The following is a 16,156-nucleotide window of genomic DNA, read 5'->3' as shown; positions in this document are numbered from 1 at the left end:
CATGCTGCCCAACCTGTGCCCATTAATGAAGGCCTCTCCACCCGTGGTGCTCTCGTCCCCTGTCAACATCTTGAAGGTGGTGGTCTTGCCCGCTCCGTTGACACCCAGCAGCCCGAAGCACTCCCCGGGCCGCACACCAACACAGAGCCGGTCCACGGCCAGGATGCGCCCGATCTTGCGGGACTTGTACACCTGTGGGGCAGGGGATGGGGACTCAGCCCACCCGGAGACACCTGGACTCCAGCCCCAACCCACGGCTCTGAGGTGTCTCCTTGCAGCCCTGGCACATCCCCCACCGCTGCTGCACCTTGGTGAGGTTCTCGATCTTCAGCATGTCGTTGTCGGCATCGCCGCGCAGGACACGGTGCCGCTCGTTGGCCACGTCTATGTCATCCTCTATTGGTTTGGTGGAGACGGGCAACCGCCTGCAGGAGGGCGTGTGTGGGGATGTGGGTATGGGAGCTGCTGGCCTACATCCCTGCTCCCAGCTTGCACCCACTGGAGGGGCAGCCTGGAGCTAAGGGGTCCTGACAGCAAAGCTCTTCCCATGGGTGTCCCCCCAGCCTGCCCCCAGTGCCCAGCCACACTCACTGGGGCTTCCGGAAGAAGTTGTACTGGCACATGATGGTGATGAAGAAGCCGACAAAGCCTTCGATTGTCATGGCAACGAGCCCCCGTGTCACGATGTCCCATTCAAAGGGCGATTTCATTTTATCGAACTGCCCTGAGTGGGAGGAAGAGGAGAGAGCGGCTGGGGACACCCTCCTGTGGGAACAACCTGGCTACACGTCTTGAGCTGGCCTGTGACAACGACACTGTCCTGCTCTGCCCCCTTCCCTGCCGCAGCTGCCTGGTCACAAGGATTTCCATTCACAGCACATGGGCTGTTGAAATTATCTTCCAACCTTTCAACCTCAGAAGGATGAATCAACCCACTGATAGTAGGTATGGGATGGACTTGTCAGATCCTACCCTAAAATTGTCTCTCGTGCTGCCAGCAACACCTGGGTTATGTATGGAAGCTGCTTGAGAAGCAGAGAGCAGCAAGAGCTTTTTGAGGCCAAGCTGAAGGTGCGAGTAGCAAAAGGCTCATTCTGGCTGGGCAGCGCAGCCCTGCAAGCAAGAGACCACACCTGGAAGGAAAGAGTGCTTGCACTCTCTATCCCTCATACTGCACAGCCCCACCATGAGGCCAAACCACAGCCCGCCCCCACCAGTGTGCAGCAGCAGCAGAAGCATACAGCTCTGCCAAGGCTCCTCTCCCCATGGGACTGTTATTCAGGGTAGCCCAAGGAACCATTTTCAGCATCTCCAGCACTAGGCCATGGCTGACCCTCAACTGTATCTCTTCCAGTCTAGTCCACATCCCCTGGATTTTGTTCCACAGTGCTCTGGGGCTTGGGACACCTCACACGGCAGGCAGAGGGGATGTGTGGGACGCCCCCAGCACCACATGCCCTGTAGCAAAGGAGGGAAAGAACAAGAGGCCCTACCAATCTTGGCATAGTATTCGTTGATGTACTCATTATAGGCCATCTCCATCAAGCCATGACCCAGGTTGTAGTTAGGGAATACAAGGAAGCAACTCTTCAGGTAGCTGTTCACCACCTTCAGATCCTGTGAGGATGGGCAGAGAGGACACCACCGTCAGAAACACCCCTGAGGGCTGTGAGAGCATGGCAGGGTCAGGATCCCCACCAAGATATGGTTCTACTTCCCTGGCAGTGTTAAGGCCAGGTTGGACGGGGCTTGGAGCAATGTGGTCTACTGGAAGTTGTCCCTGCCTGTGGCAGGGGGTTGGAATTGGGAGAGCTTTAAGGTCCCTTCCAGCCCAAACCAGTCTGGGATTCTAGGATTCTGTGACACAGCCCAGTCAGGTCCCACAGAGTACCCTGCTGGGAGCAGGAGTGTGGAGCAGAGACCTCCCGAGATGCCTCCCAGCCTGAGCTGTCCCACTACCTGATGACAGCTTCTCCCTTCCTGGTGGCCCCAGGCAGAGCTCTGAATCCCATACCTTGTCGTGCTCAAAGAGCTGCAGCAGGAACGTGGCAACAGTGGCAGTGATGCCGATGAAGAGGTTGATGACAATGAGGAAGACGTAGGCAGAGCTGGGCACCTCAAACCAGAAGGAGGCAGGGTACATGATGGGTGTGATGGACCAGCTGGGAAGGTGAGCAGCAGGAGCGCACGTCAGTGTGTCAGGAGAGGGATAGGGCAGTGCCAACCTTGGGCTCACCCATCCCCCAGCCCTGCCCTCCCTGGGCTCTCCCACCCCTTGCAGCCCACCAGCTACGGGAGCTGCAGAACATCAGCCAGATGAGCAGCTCCAAGGCCAGATCCTGCCAATGCAGCCACAGAGCAGATGGGGCACGGCTGGGACCCACCAGCGCATCCCAACCACCCCTCTAAGCAACATACCCGTAGAGCAGGAAGAGGGAGAGGACAGCAGGGAAGTTGGTAGGAGAGGTATATGCCGGGAGGTCGAACACAAACAGGATGATGATGCAGCATGTGGCCGGCACCAGGTAGTTCAGCTGGAGAACACAGGAACATCTGTGACTGCCCAGCCACCCACATGGCCCTGGGGGCTTGGCCATGGCGTGGGACCATGCACCCTGCTCACCATGTCCCACACGTAGTTGGCCAACCAGTAGATGACAGGGTCACAGCCGCTCACAAACTGCAGATGTTTGGCCTTGGTGGCCTTTTCAGCCACCAGGAACACCACAAAGCTGGCTGGAACAAAGGACATGGCCACGATGATGAAGATGGCGATCACCACATCGGTACCTTGCAGGCTGCATGGGGAGCAAGGAGGAGAGCAGAGATCCCATCACCCTCAGCTGCCCAGAGAAGGACCACCTGTCCTGGTGTGGGACAGGGCACGGCACAGGGACTGCCACGGCACAGCCACCCGGTCCTCTGCCACGCAGCTTGCAGGGCAGAAGCCTCAGCATTGCCCTGCAACCCATGGTGAGGAGCATCCTCACTCCCACGGGACAGCCACCCTCCCTCAAACCCACTCCCTGGACCTACAGGTAATCCAGGGACAGGCTGGCACTCGTCTTGTTCATGGGGTGGTTGGTGACCGTGATGCCTGCAGGATGACCCAAGAAGAAACACAGGAGTGTGAAGACTAGCTCAGCACGAAAAGTCTTGTCCCCAGCCTGTCTGGTCCTGGCTCTGAGTGGGAGCACAGGTTTCCTCCCTGCAGCTTGGCAGGAGCTGAGCTGTCTGAAGCCTCCAACCACCTTGAGGCCAAGCTCTCCCTCACCAGCTGGCAGAGGGCATTCAGAGACACACTGCAAGTCCAGGTGCCTCCAGGCAGCACTTTGGGACATTCTTTCCAGCCCAGACCTGAGAGATTTGCATAGCCCAGATATAGCCAAGGTGTGTGACCTCCCCACCCCAAGTGGGCACTAGGCTGCTTGGTCCAAGGCGGCGACATTGCACTTTAGAGTCTGGTTGGACCATGCCCTAAAGCTGTTCCCATCCTTAACTGCCTCCAGGTCCTCACCATAGGCGGCAGGGTTGCCTTTGCTCTTAGGCAAGTTGGCTCGCAGGATGGCGTTGTTGAGAGCGTTGAGGTAGGTGGGCATGCTGTGATAGCCCTTGTTGTTGTAGAAAACCTGAAGCAGAGAAGAGTGGTGGAAGATGACAAGAGAGCTGGGCCCATGGCATCTGTGCTGGAAGGGAGGGATGGGACAGCCACAGGGCAGGCTTCCTGTGCTCCTGGCTGTGGGGAGAGCAGGTCAGTGCTGACCATGCTGGGCCAGACCTGCTGGGGTGGGAGCTGCAGAGCCCCACCGGCTTCCTCAGTGAAGAGCACTGCTGTGGAGCAGGGCGAGGAGTTCCTGCTGCACCCACAGCACTGCTGCCCCCTTTTCCTCCCCATCCACCCTTGGCTGCCACTACCCTCCCATCCCCAGTCCCATGGCACAGCGTGGTCCTACCTGGGCTGTCCTCCGCACAGCAATCTTGCGCACCGTGGCAGGAGCCCTGGCCCCAAAGGAGGCTGGGATGGATTTCTGGACGTTGCCGAAGGTGAGTGCCCCGTACCTGTGGGACGAGGCACCATCGAAGAGCTGTGACCACTGTCCCCCACCTCCCAGAGCGGGGCCTGTCAGCACCCCAAGAAGGTGTTCCCAAGCCCCTCGGTCCCCTAGCCCTGCTCCATGGCTCAGGGCAGGCCCTCCCAGCCTCCCTCTTGCCTGTGCAGCCGGAAGCGGTCCGAGGTGTAGAGCAGATACTCAGAGACGTTGCGCCCTGTGATGTCTGCCAGGATGTCCCCTGTCACCACCTTCATCTGTGGCGGGTGGCCCCCCACACCACTGGGACAGGAGAAGCCAGTCCCCTGCATGGAGCACGTGCACTTGATGGGCTCGTGGACAATGTGGGGCAAGGCAGGAGCTGAGGTCACCGTCTCTGAGGAGCAGAGAGGGCAGCTCACAGCCAGGCTCCTGTCTGCCCCGCTGCCCAGGACAATGTGGGGCGAGAGGCTGAGCTGAGGGGTCCCAGCCAGGCAGGGAGGGAGGGAGTGATCTGAGCCCGCGAGAGGGCTTTTGTGTCCTGGTGAGTAAGAAGGACCGAGAGATGGACGTGGGGGAAAACTTCAGGGGGCAGAAACACTCCAGAGAGGGGGCATGAAGTGTGGCTGGAGAAGGCAATGGCCCAGCACGGGTGACACAAGGCTGGCCACAGGGTTCTCAAAGGTGTCACCATCCCACAGAGCTCTACCAGCACTGCCAGGGCTGAACAGAGAGCAGTGCTCCATGGCCAGCACCAGCCCCGAGCCAGAAGTTCAGCCCAGTGATGCGATGCTCTGCTGTGGCCAGGCCAAATTGACAAGGATCCCCAGAGCTGCTTCTGTAGGGGAGATGTATCACCTCCTTGCTGGAGATGAATCCTAGGCCTGGACACACTCGAGCACCTAGTGCAGGTGATACCTTTGACGGCGGAAGAGAAAGTCGTGGAGTTCCAGGCACGGAGCAGGTCCTCATCCACTGAGATGGGGTAGTCAGAGGGAGCCGGGGATGGAGGCGGCGGCACGAAGTTGGAGAGCGGCAGGCCCTGGGTGAAGGAGTCAATGCACATGGCATCGAAGTACTTGGCCGCCAGCATCTTGGACTCATTGCTGTTGAGGTTCTGCATGGGCTGGTCCAGCGTGTTGTTGAAGGGTGTCTTAAGCACGCAGGTGGCCCCCACACCAGAGGGCAGGTGGAAGGTGTTCACCAGCTGCTGGGGGCTGGCGTCAGGAGACAGTCTGATGCTGCGGGAGAGGAGCAGGAGACATGGGTCTCACCACCTTGGTCATCTTCTCCTGGGATCTCTAGGCCTTGGCACTTATCATGGGCTGAACAGGCATGGCTGAACATGCCCATATCCAACATGAGCCGAGCTGCTGGTCACAGCCAGCACCTCTCCCAGAGACACCCTGGGGACAATGGAGGCTGCTTTCTGCATGGGGACATGGCACACAGGCTCTGCTCCAAGCCTGAGCCAGTCCTGCTGCAGGCTGCCCTCCCTGCTGCCCCCAACTGCAGTCCCAGGGATGGAGACAGGGGCATGGGACACTGGTCACCTGCAGGCAGCAGCTCTCACCGGTACTCACGCCGCTCTTCGTTGGCATAAGGAATGAAGTTGCCCTTGGGCTGGGTGTAGTTGTGGTACTGCGATGGCGAGAGTATGAGGGGTGGCAAGTCACCTGCGGGGACAAGGACAGCAACCTGCTCACACCACTGCCCACAGACAGAGCGGCAGAGCGCAGGCAAGCCTTGTCCTGCCCCAGCTGCTGTCTCCACCAGCCACACTGGGGCAGGCAGAAAGGGCCACCAGTAGCCACCATTGTGTGGGGGGTGGCTCACACGCACCTATTTCAGGCACAGAGAGTGCCACCGTCATGGCCACGCAGACGAAGAAGGCGGGCAGGAGGATCTGCGAGAAGAGGGCCTTGGTGTTGCGCTTGGCGCAGTGGAAGCGTTTGACAATCAGCCCATGGAACTGGCGCAGCTTCAGCCAGGAGCCCTCCAGCTTGAAGCTCCCCTGCCCAGCCAGGTCATGGTCCTCCACCTCCACCTCTTGCTCTGCGAGGGGAGAAGGACATCAGCCCCCAGCACAGCCGTTCCCACACCGGCTGTGTCCTCCAGGGAGCTGAGCTGGGTGCAGCCACCTCAAGGGACAGGGCAGCACCCAACCCTGACAGCCCCTAAGCCACAGCAGCACTGGGATGTGAAGTGAGGCAGCTGGCTGGCAGGTTCCTCTTGGCCCAAAACGGGAAATTTAGACAATAGGTTTAAAAAAACCAGCCAAAATTGGTGCTTTTTCCCATTTTCCCATCAGCTCTCCCAACTAGCGAGGGGTCAGCACAGCTGGGACATGGGTGGGGGGACCCAGCGAGGCAGTGGGCAGGGGGCTGGAGCTCTGCTGTGGCACTGCCTTGGCCCTGCCTTCTGCAACCCAAGTCACGGCACTCAGAGCAGCCCTGGCCAGGGAAGCAGCACGGCATGTCCCTGAATTAACCACGACAAGACCCACCGGGATAACTCAGAGAAGGATTTGCAGACAAAACAGCAGCCTCCTGTTGCCTGCCTGCATCCTCCATCCTCCAGCAACCTCAGCATCTGGGCAGGGAGAGCCCTAAGCCTGGGTCAGGGTACAGAGAGTGAAGCCAGTGGCTAGAAGATGACTCCATGCTCAAAGGCCAAGAGGAGACAAACCACCCGGGAGCCAGTGTGAGGAGCGAGCACGTTAGTGGGGTGTGTCTGCAAGGTGGCACTCGTGGGATTGAGGGAGGTGAGGGGCAGAGCTAACACTGGCTGTGCCTGTGCCCACCAGCTCTATGTCTCAGCACAGGTCCTCCATGCACACCCCACCAGTCTGGGAGTGGGAACTGGTGGCAGGACCCATTCCCAGCCCTCCCACCCAGGCTGCAGCTCTCAGGGCGCAGTGTTGGCAGATGCACCATCAGATCCCATGCAGAGTTTCGCCACAGCCCCCCCAGACCAGGCACACCTGTGCCCCCTGCCCAGCGGCATGGACAGGTGCTGGCGCTGCCCCAGCCACCCTCCACGTCCCCGCCTCGCACCTCGCGGGCCACTGCCGCTAGCCAGGCGCCGGCGGCACCAACCTTGCAGACTGATGTTATCGGGGTCCTGCCGGTTATCGAACAGGGGTGCGTAATCCCCAAAGAACTCAGAATAAGCCCCACCTTCGTCACCCCGCACAGAGCCCACCGAGGAGGCTGAGCGCAGGGACGCCTGTGACTGCGCCAGCTTGGAGCATGTCACCAGGTTACTGAGCTCCACCTCGGGCTTCTCCAGCACAGCTGCTTCGGCCAGGACATCTCCGTTGGCCTCGGGCTTTGGGCCCAGCTCAGTGGTGGGTGGCTGCAGGGTGTCCTTCTTGGACTCCTTCATGTCTGGAAAGAGAAGGCAGGTTGCCACTGGCCATGCCACCCTTCAACTGTGGCACAGAGTGGGGATGGACCTGCTTGTAAACACAGGGAACAAAGGCTGGCTGCCCTGGGCTGGGATGGGCTCCACTGGAGACCTCTCCTCCCCTTGGGACAGGAGACTCCTAAGGCAGCTACACACAAGGGGACAGAAGCCACCAAGCCCCTGCAAAGGCTCATGGCCCCTCACCAGCCCCAGCAGCACCATGTGCATTCCCACTGCCCGCACCCGCATCACTGTTCTCCAGAGACTGGTCCTCCTCAGACACCTTCAGGAAGACCTCCTCCAGTGTGGTGTCCATCAGCCCAAAACTGGTGAGGTCCAGCTCCTCCAGGCTCTGTTCCAAGTGCTGTGGAGGCAAAGTGCTGCATGAGGAGGGCAGGAGGCGCCCACAGTACCACAGCCCCCAACAACCGCCTGTCCGCCCACCCTGCCAGCCCCAGTGGGTACCTGGAAGAGCCTCTCAAAGCACCCCTTCTTGACAGCCTCGCTGGGCAGGACATAGGAGAGCTCAGTATTGGTGTCTGAGATGAGGAGGCAGGAGGCCACATACTTCTTGATGAACTGGGAGACACGAGGCTCGGAGCAGGGGCTGACAGAGCAGTGGGCCGGTGGGCTGTGCAGCTGGGCTGGCTCTGGGGCAGAGGGGCGGCACTGGTTGGTCACTACACAACTGGCCTCCCATCAGGACCCAACACGCCCGCCCTACACCCCAGTGCTGTGGGGGCTCCTCCAGCCTTTATCATTGGGTGCTGTGGTTTCCTGGCCACCCAGCCTGCTCTGGCGATGGTGCTCTGCACTGCAGCCACATTGGACATCTCCAAGGGCAGCCCATGGGCCAGACAGAACTAGTGCCTGGAAGCAAATATCACCAAGCAAGTTCTAACATGGGACCCAGACAGAAGAAATCAAGGCAGAGCAATGCTACCTTCTACAGCCCTGCCTTATCCCCCTCCACCCTCCATCTGGCCTGAGACTCTGGGTGGAAGCACGTGGGTGTTGACCTTTCGTTCCTTTCCTGGGCTGAAGAAGGGCTGGTCCCATCTACGCTTTAAACAGAAGGTCCCACTGCCCCCAGACCTGTGCCGTTTCTGGTGTCCGACTGCTTCTTCACCACTGTCAGCTTGTAGCCATCACCATACGTGCTCTTAAGGAAGAGCGGAGAGCCACAGCACTTGAGCTTGCCATGGGAGATGATGGCGATGCGGTCACCCAGCAGGTCAGCCTCGTCCATGTGGTGTGTGGAGAGCAGGATGGTCCTCCCTGATGGTGGCACAGAGCTTCAGTGGACGGGCCAGGACCACCACAGCCAGAGGAGCAATGCTGGGCCTCTGCCACCTCCACTCACCTGGCTTGTACTTGAGGATGAGGTCCCAGATGGCCCTGCGTGCATATGGGTCCACACCAGCCGTGGGCTCGTCCAAGATCACGGCCCGTGACCCACCCACGAAGGCTATGGCCACCGAGAGCTTCCTCTTCATGCCCCCTGAGAGGGTCTGCACCAGGGAATGGCGTTTGTTGGACAGCTCCAGGTCCTCAATCATCCTGGGGACAGGGGAGAAGCACCAGGGATGCTGGGGGGCCGTACTGATGCCCAGTGCCTGCAGGGAGCAGGTGATGCCTCTTCCCTGTGTGGCACCTATGGCCCTCAGCTGCTGGGACAGCCCAGCTGCAGCCAGGCTACAGCAGCACCTTCTGCTGGCTTCCACAGCCTGGTACCCCAAGTTTTGGAAAGCACTTGGTGGAGCTGCTCCAGGGGACAGCTCTGCTACCAGATCACCCACCATGGCTTTAGGCAGCAGGAAGGGGACCCACTCATGCAAAAGGAGCTGGAGGGTGCCTACTTGTCCATTTCTTTGCGGATCTCCTCCTCTGCCATGCTCTTGAGCTGCGAGTAGAACCAGAGGTGCTCTTCCACTGTCAGCCTGTCAAACAGCACATTGTGCTGGGGACACATGCCCAGGTTCTTCCGGATCTCATCCATCTCCGTTCGGATATCATGGCCGTAGATGGTAGCGGAGCCCGAGGTCGGAGGGAACAAGCCAGTGAGGATGGACCTGGATGGATGGAAAACGGCAACAATATGAGGAACCTCAGATTCCTCTGTCTGATCTCAATCCCAGCCACCTCCAGGAGCATCTGCTGGGCTCAGGCAGAGCAAGTCAGTGCAGGGCCTGCTGCCTGTCCCCCCTCCATGCTACCCCTACATCCACACCACTGCCTGCACAATACTACCTACCCCAGGGCCCTGCCAGGACATCACACAGCACCTTCCCACCTACTGTAGCTGGCCAGAAGGACACAGCCCATGTCCGCCCTGACGGGCACTCACATGGTGGTGGTTTTCCCTGCGCCGTTGTGCCCCAGGAAGGACACCACCTGGTTCTCATAGAGGTTGAGGCTCAGCTTGTTCAGCGCCAGCTTCTTGTCTGTCTTGTAGACCTTGGTGAGCTTGTCAATGCAGACAACCAAGGGGAGGTGGGTGGGCTCCTCCTCGATGCCACGTGTCTCCTCTGCTGTGAGAGTGGGATGGTGAGGAGCTGGAGGGTGTCAGGAAGGCTGAGCTTGGAGTGGGGATCCCCAGGGGATGAACCTTCATCCCACAGTGGCTGTGCCAGCTCATGGCCCCCTCCCCTCTGCTTCTCGCCAGCTTCCCCTCATCCTACGCCACAAACAGCAGCTCCCAGACAGGCAGCAGTGCCTGGGCAAGGATCCTGCCCTGAGAAGGGCACAGGGGACACACAGGGCTCTGCAGCCACAGCAGGACCCTCTGCCACCCACCGTGGTCCCTGTCTGTCCTCACCCATCCTCCGGCTCTCCATGGCACAGGCCTGATCCTCCTCCATGATGCTGAGGCGGGTGGTGCGGGACCAGGGCCATGTCCACTCCCAGGTCTCCACTCGCCCGTTGCCCAGCCAGTAGGACTTCTGGAAGGGGAAGTACCAGGGCCGCGGCAAGCCAAACATACCTGCAATCACCCAGTGTGGTCAGGGCAGCCCTGCACCCATGTCTGAGGGCCAGGACAGAGCTTGGCACAGGTACGGGCACAGGCACGGGCCTGCAGGTTTCCCAGCTCAGGGACATCACTGTGGGGTGGAGGCTGCAAGCACCCTGGCCAGCTGGGCTCAGGGCAGTGCTGCTGGGCTGCGCAAGGAAGAAAGGTCCTTTGGGCTTTGAGGTGGGCTTGGCTCACGCTTTGGTTTCACGAGAAAGACAAGGAAGCACGTCAGATCCCTGCCCAAGTGGACAGTAAGGGAGACCTGTGCTCCAATGTGGACACCTTGCTTTGCTACAGCTGGCCAATGAACTGGGACACGTGACTGAAGATCTCCAAGGAACCTGCTGGTGTCACCAGTGGGTCAGGGCATATGGGCAGGTGTCCCCAGCAGGACACACTCAGGGGACCCTAAAGGCACATGGTGCTGAATCCCATCATGTCAGGGCTGAGAAATGCCAGCAACCAGCAGTGTCCCCAGCGAGGAGGCTCCCGTAACATCAGAGGTGCCCTCATGCCCCACTGCCCACGCCTACCTGGGTGCACAGCCTCAATGTACCATGTGAGTACGCCATACACCACAGCATCCACGATGAGCATCATCATGGACAGGAGGAGGTTGAAGTCATCTCCTTCCACAGGTGACTGGCTGAAGGTGTGCCACTGGATGCCCACACCGGCCACCTCATACAGTGCAAAGTACTTGGAGCCCAGTCCGAAGGCTGTAGTGGACATGAGGGACTGCAGAGAGGTGAAGAGAATGAAATGTCAGCAGGAACGACAGGGCACCTCCAGAGGGACAGGCTGGGGCAAATTCCTACCCAGTGTTGCCTCACCCAGCCCCGTGGAGATGTTCCCTGCCCTGGGAGGCACCAAACTTTCTGGAGATGCCTCCAATGCCCCCTGGGGAGTTGGTTTATACAGGCAGAGGTTTGTCCAGGGCTTGGTGGCCTGTGTACTGGACATGTAGTGCCCAGGGCCAAGCATCCCCCCAGCATCCGCAGCCAACTCACCGCAATGCACTTCTCAAAGGCTGTGATCTTGTCATGTGCCACCTCCTCCCGGATGGCCACATACATGTAGGGCACATAGCTGAGGAAATAGATGATGCCGCCACAGGCAGAGGCCAGCTTGGCCTTGGAGTAGAGCACGGATACCAGGAAGCTGCAGGGAGGACAGTATCACCTTGGGTCCTACCCTATCAGGGCTTTCCCCACACCGTCTGATTTTGGCAGTGTTGAGCTGATAAATCAGCCCCATGGCACAAGGACCCCAGCACTGCCCATGCCCCCTCACCCCGCAGAGCGGACCAGGCACGCACCAGAACATGATGGTGGCCACTGCATAGATGGCAAGAAAGAGCCAGATGATGAGGACATCACTGTGCATCAGGACCTTGCCATACTTCAGGATGGCCGTGAGTGCCGTGACTGAGATGGAGAGCTGGACGAAGCCGGTAATGAACCAAGCCACCCAATGCACTGCATTGTTCAAACCCATCATCTTCATCACCTGCAGGGCCAAAATTGCTCAGCGGTGCTGTCCCCTACCCTGCACGCCCCAGCTGCCTCACTCACTGGGGCTGGGAGGAACAGGCAGCACTGAGGGGTCCCTGGGGGCTGGGGAGCGGGCAGGACACAGCACCCTGTGCCAGTGGGCTCAGCTCCCTCCAGCACTGGGCAGGGCTCAGCCAGGGCTGGGAACACTTGGAAGGACCAGCTCAGCCCAGGGATGTGGGATCTGCGCCCGCCCCAGCTCACACACCCCTGAGAACGGGGAAGGTGCCCCCGGACACAGCACAGAATGTAGAGCTCAGAGATGCCAGCTCCTCCCCAGGGATCTCTCTCACCATCCCTACCTCTTTCAGGCGATGTTCCTTCTCTGTCACAATGTGCTGGATCATCATGGCCACTGAGTAGACCCAGGAGATCACCATGCACAAGGGCATCATATGCTCAATGACGAAGAGGAAGCTGGTGGGGTAGAGAGAGGAGAGCTGGATGGTGGCACCACAGAGATCTGGGGAGACCCTAGCGCACAGGGCAGAAGAGGGGCTCTCCCACCGCTTGGGAACAACCAGCCCTCCAGTCCAGCAGCTCCTCAGTAACCTGAAAGAGCTTCTCCAATCAGCCCGTAGGACAACCTAGTGTCTGGCTCTCAGGTCCTGGCAGGCAGCAGCCCAGTGCCCTGCATACCCTGGTGTAGACAAGGCACTATCCACCCTCCTGCCCTGGAAGGTTGGTGTCTCTGGGACTTCTCCAGGTGCTTTCTCCAGATCACTGTGCTCAATCACCAGCAACAGATCCATGTGCCATCCATATACCACACTCCTCTTGTTCTCCCAAGTCGTTCAGCCTCCAAGACACCCTGCAGCCATGAGTTCCTCACTTCACCCTCTAACTGGGCACAAAATCCTGTCCCTGCTTGCCTAGCCTGGTGGTCCAAGGAACAGTGTTTAACTGATTACTCATCATTCCCAATGTCACCAACCTCCCTCAGGCCCCCAGACTTGTCCCTTTCTCCCAGCTGAGGTGTCCTGGCCTGCAAATGGGAAGAGGGAAGGTCCTGCCCCTGCCCGCATGGGTGCTACTCACTCGTCCCGGGTGTAACATGGATACGGGAACATCTGCACATAGTTGCCAGGCTCCACCACATCGTGGCCAACAAACGTGTTGATGAGGGCACGCTCCATCATGTCTGGGAGGAGGAGCAGAGGTTGAGCTGAGCGGGCAGCATCGGCAGGGGCTGCAGGTAGCCGTGGCAGGGGAGCTGGCACTCACCCTGGATCCAGACGAAGCCGTAGAGGAAGTAGAAGCGGCCGCCGGTGTTGGGGCCAGGACGCCAGTATGCCCGCCGGATCTCGTTGGTCTTCTCTGTGAAGCTGGAGTTCTGCCGGATCTTGTACATGACGTGGGGAGGCAGCGACCCATCCCTGTTGGTCTGGAAGATGACACCTGTAGAGGGAGAGGCAGGGAGCCCGCTGGCATCACGGGACACAGCCACGGCAGCCACAGGCAGGGACATGCAGGGGTTCAGCATGTCCCAGGCAAAGGCACCACAAGGGCTGCCATGGGTGAGGGGTGGTGGGCATGGTCCTGGCATGGGTTACAAGGGCACGTGGGCAGCGGGCAGTGGGAGACCAAGGACAGCAGCAGGGTGCCACGCCCAGCAGGGCTCAGCCAGGGCAGAGGATGGGTACTGCGAGATGCTGGGTCAAGGGAGCATGTCCCAAAGCCAGTGGCCACAGCCCACAGCACAGCTGGAGAAGGACATAGTTTCAGGGACCCCTGTGAAGGGGCTGGCTCCTGGGGACATACTGGCAAAGACTGTGACGTTGTCCTGGTAGGCCTGGTTCAGCGTGTAGTTGACGATGCTCTCCTCATCTGGGAAGCCTTTGAAGATGTCCACGCTGACCTAGCGGAAGGAAAGGCCGGTGAGACCCCACTGCCCCGATGGGTCTAGCACATGGATCCTTGCAGACAGTGCAGCACATGCACCTGCAGCCACCCCATGAGCTCCTGAACCAAATGGCGGATGGGCACCTCCTCCACTTACATCTATCCCAAAGCACATGACACTACTGAAGCCACTGTCTCCTCCAGGGCTCCTGTCCCATGGCTTTAAGATAGTCTGAGCAGACCTAACCCCTCTTCAACCCACAGACCGTGGCTGTGGGCAGTGGGGGCTGCTCGGGCACCCATGTTCCCACAGGGCACAACCTCACCTTGGCCATGAAGTGGACCCAGCCACAGGCAGCGTTATCAATAGTGTCCAGCTGCTGGAGCAGGACACTGGCGTTGGGCAGGGAGAAGTTGCCGTTGAGGAAGTTGTGGAGAACATCACTATCAGAGACATTCAGGATCTCTGGGTGCTTGTGTAGGTCAGCAGTGAACTGAGATAGAGACATGGGAGGGAGACATTGGGACACACCCTGCCTCTCAGTGCTCTGTCCTTCCTACAGACACAGGCAGGACCCAGCACTCCTCCTGGTAGTGGGGGAATCCACCCCAGCATCCACCAGGGAATCAGCCTGGTCCTCACAAGAGCAGGGTGGCCACCCAGGACCACCCAAGAGAAGAAGCTGTGATGCCTTGGGGCAGGACACCCCATTCCCACCCACTTCCCAAGCCCTGGCTGGCTCGGTCCCCACTGCACCATCCTACCTGCTGGAGCCAGCGGATGCGCCTCTGCAGCCTGCCCTCCTCCAGGTAGGCACGGATCTCGGGGGAGATGTTCAGCCATGCTTTAGCATAGTGGGTGACGTTGCCCACAAAGGCAAAAGTCTCGTTAGCCTGGAGGGGAGAAAGGTCACACACTGGGAGCAGGCAGGAGGTCCCCTGCTCTCCGGGATGACCAGCAGCCATGGAGGTAGCTGCCCCAAGGGTCAGGGCAGCTGCCTGCTTCTGGCCACACTGAGCCTGCCTGGGCACGTGAGGGGCTGTTGGGAGAGGAAGGACAGAAGCCCTGGCCTCTGCACCCTCACCTTCAGGATGACCTTATCCACTTCAGTGCCCACAGGCGCATACAGGATTTTGGGGTTGCTGGTCATCAAGTGCACGAGGAGGCCCAAGTTCCGCTGCTCCTTGCTGGTGAAGCCCAGCGAGCTCATGTTGCCCTGCTTCAGCGCCTCAGGCTCAATCGTCCTGCAAAAGGGGCTTAGGCTGCCAACACCACTCCCCAGCACCTCTCACCGCAGGCAGCTCCCACCCCTACCCGTGAAGGGACTCCCCACTCAATCTCATGCCAGCACGTGCAGCCCAGCACAGGGAGCTTCCCCTGGGCATGGCACAAGGATACAGTGCAGCATCCATCTCCCACGTGCTCATTAAGGCGTGACTGGGGCCCTCAACCACACTCCCACACCCCTGTCCCCATTCGAGAGTGCCTGGATCCAGCTGCTCCATGCCCCAGGGTGCGTACCGGTTGTTGCCGCAGAGGATGGGCTGCAGCCCGGCCCAGAGCTGCACAAATGCTGAGAACTGCCCCTGAGGGTTGTCACCCCCAGCCGGGCTCCCCCCGGCACCCTCCTCCTCCATTGTGGTGTTGCTGGCCGTGGTGTTGGCGTTGGCCCAGCCGGTGCTGTTGGCAGTGGGTAGCGGGGCCTTGCTGGCACAGGCTCCTCTGGGCAGCAGCTTGGCCAGCGCTGAGAGGATGTTCACATCACGGAGAACCTTCTCCATCTCCACCAGGTCCTCCAGGAGGGCACGGAGGCGGTGCTGGGCGGCTGTGCTGTTCACCTCATCCAGCTTCAGCTGCAGGAAAGTGGTTACCCATGGCTGGCTGACAGCAGGAGGGGACCACGGGGAATCCCAAGCAGTGGCATGTCCCATTTCTTGATTAAAAGGTTGGAGCTGTGCCCAGCTGGGGCTCCAGACTCAGTGCCATGCATCCATGGTTATCAGGCAGCAGGAGTGCAAGCAAATGCTGGCAAGGTCTTGTTGGGGACATGAGATGTCTCTCAGGCAGGAGGGGTGGCCACAAGGGACATGTCAGACTCAGGTGAGACAAGGAGGGGGACCTCAGAGCCAGCCTTGGGGAGCTGTGCCACCAGGGACACTGCCACTCTAAAGGAGAGGACCCTGCAGGGACACGCTTGGAGGATGCTGGGGACACCCAGCCCCATCCATTAGGCAGCATATGAGTGGGCGCCAGGAGGGGAATCATCTGGGGTCCCGCTGTGGGACTAGGCAGAGGGTGCCCATGTGGAGTA

At 59.8% G+C, this 16,156-nt stretch overlaps 1 protein-coding gene and 1 long non-coding RNA gene across 6 annotated transcripts in view; one reads left to right on the top strand and one right to left on the bottom strand.

Annotated features, from left to right (window-relative positions):
• Positions 1–16,156, bottom strand: part of ABCA2 (ATP binding cassette subfamily A member 2) — a 32,475-nt gene that overhangs the window by 5,097 nt on the left and 11,222 nt on the right. For 3 of the 5 annotated variants that reach the window (XM_030506909.2, XM_030506907.1, XM_030506910.2), the window contains 33 exons: positions 15,367–15,698; positions 14,930–15,089; positions 14,610–14,738; positions 14,171–14,338; positions 13,764–13,860; positions 13,227–13,400; positions 13,041–13,143; positions 12,305–12,419; positions 11,768–11,958; positions 11,460–11,610; positions 10,983–11,187; positions 10,255–10,419; positions 9,784–9,967; positions 9,296–9,508; positions 8,800–8,996; positions 8,532–8,714; positions 7,902–8,086; positions 7,680–7,800; positions 7,127–7,417; positions 5,871–6,083; positions 5,602–5,704; positions 4,947–5,269; positions 4,212–4,425; positions 3,954–4,059; positions 3,518–3,629; positions 3,037–3,097; positions 2,624–2,798; positions 2,419–2,534; positions 2,015–2,162; positions 1,494–1,617; positions 592–724; positions 308–425; positions 14–192 (listed from right to left, as the gene is read on the bottom strand). In XM_030506909.2, coding sequence (XP_030362769.1) covers positions 14–192; positions 308–425; positions 592–724; positions 1,494–1,617; positions 2,015–2,162; positions 2,419–2,534; positions 2,624–2,798; positions 3,037–3,097; positions 3,518–3,629; positions 3,954–4,059; positions 4,212–4,425; positions 4,947–5,269; positions 5,602–5,704; positions 5,871–6,083; positions 7,127–7,417; positions 7,680–7,800; positions 7,902–8,086; positions 8,532–8,714; positions 8,800–8,996; positions 9,296–9,508; positions 9,784–9,967; positions 10,255–10,419; positions 10,983–11,187; positions 11,460–11,610; positions 11,768–11,958; positions 12,305–12,419; positions 13,041–13,143; positions 13,227–13,400; positions 13,764–13,860; positions 14,171–14,338; positions 14,610–14,738; positions 14,930–15,089; positions 15,367–15,698 — 5,489 coding nt within the window. The remainder of the gene's footprint in view (positions 1–13; positions 193–307; positions 426–591; positions 725–1,493; positions 1,618–2,014; positions 2,163–2,418; positions 2,535–2,623; positions 2,799–3,036; positions 3,098–3,517; positions 3,630–3,953; positions 4,060–4,211; positions 4,426–4,946; positions 5,270–5,601; positions 5,705–5,870; positions 6,084–7,126; positions 7,418–7,679; positions 7,801–7,901; positions 8,087–8,531; positions 8,715–8,799; positions 8,997–9,295; positions 9,509–9,783; positions 9,968–10,254; positions 10,420–10,982; positions 11,188–11,459; positions 11,611–11,767; positions 11,959–12,304; positions 12,420–13,040; positions 13,144–13,226; positions 13,401–13,763; positions 13,861–14,170; positions 14,339–14,609; positions 14,739–14,929; positions 15,090–15,366; positions 15,699–16,156) is intronic. The other 2 variants (XM_030506911.1, XM_030506908.2) reach the window with 1 other exon arrangement.
• Positions 14,374–15,806, top strand: LOC115616980. The gene is made up of 2 exons (XR_003994460.1): positions 14,374–14,654; positions 15,636–15,806. It is a non-coding gene; the product is annotated as an uncharacterized LOC115616980 (long non-coding RNA).

This window comes from Strigops habroptila, chromosome 15 (assembly GCF_004027225.2).
Source record: "Strigops habroptila isolate Jane chromosome 15, bStrHab1.2.pri, whole genome shotgun sequence".
NCBI lineage: Eukaryota > Metazoa > Chordata > Aves > Psittaciformes > Psittacidae > Strigops > Strigops habroptila.
Note: the sequence above shows the minus strand (reverse complement) of the source record. Positions and strands in the feature narration are given on the sequence as shown.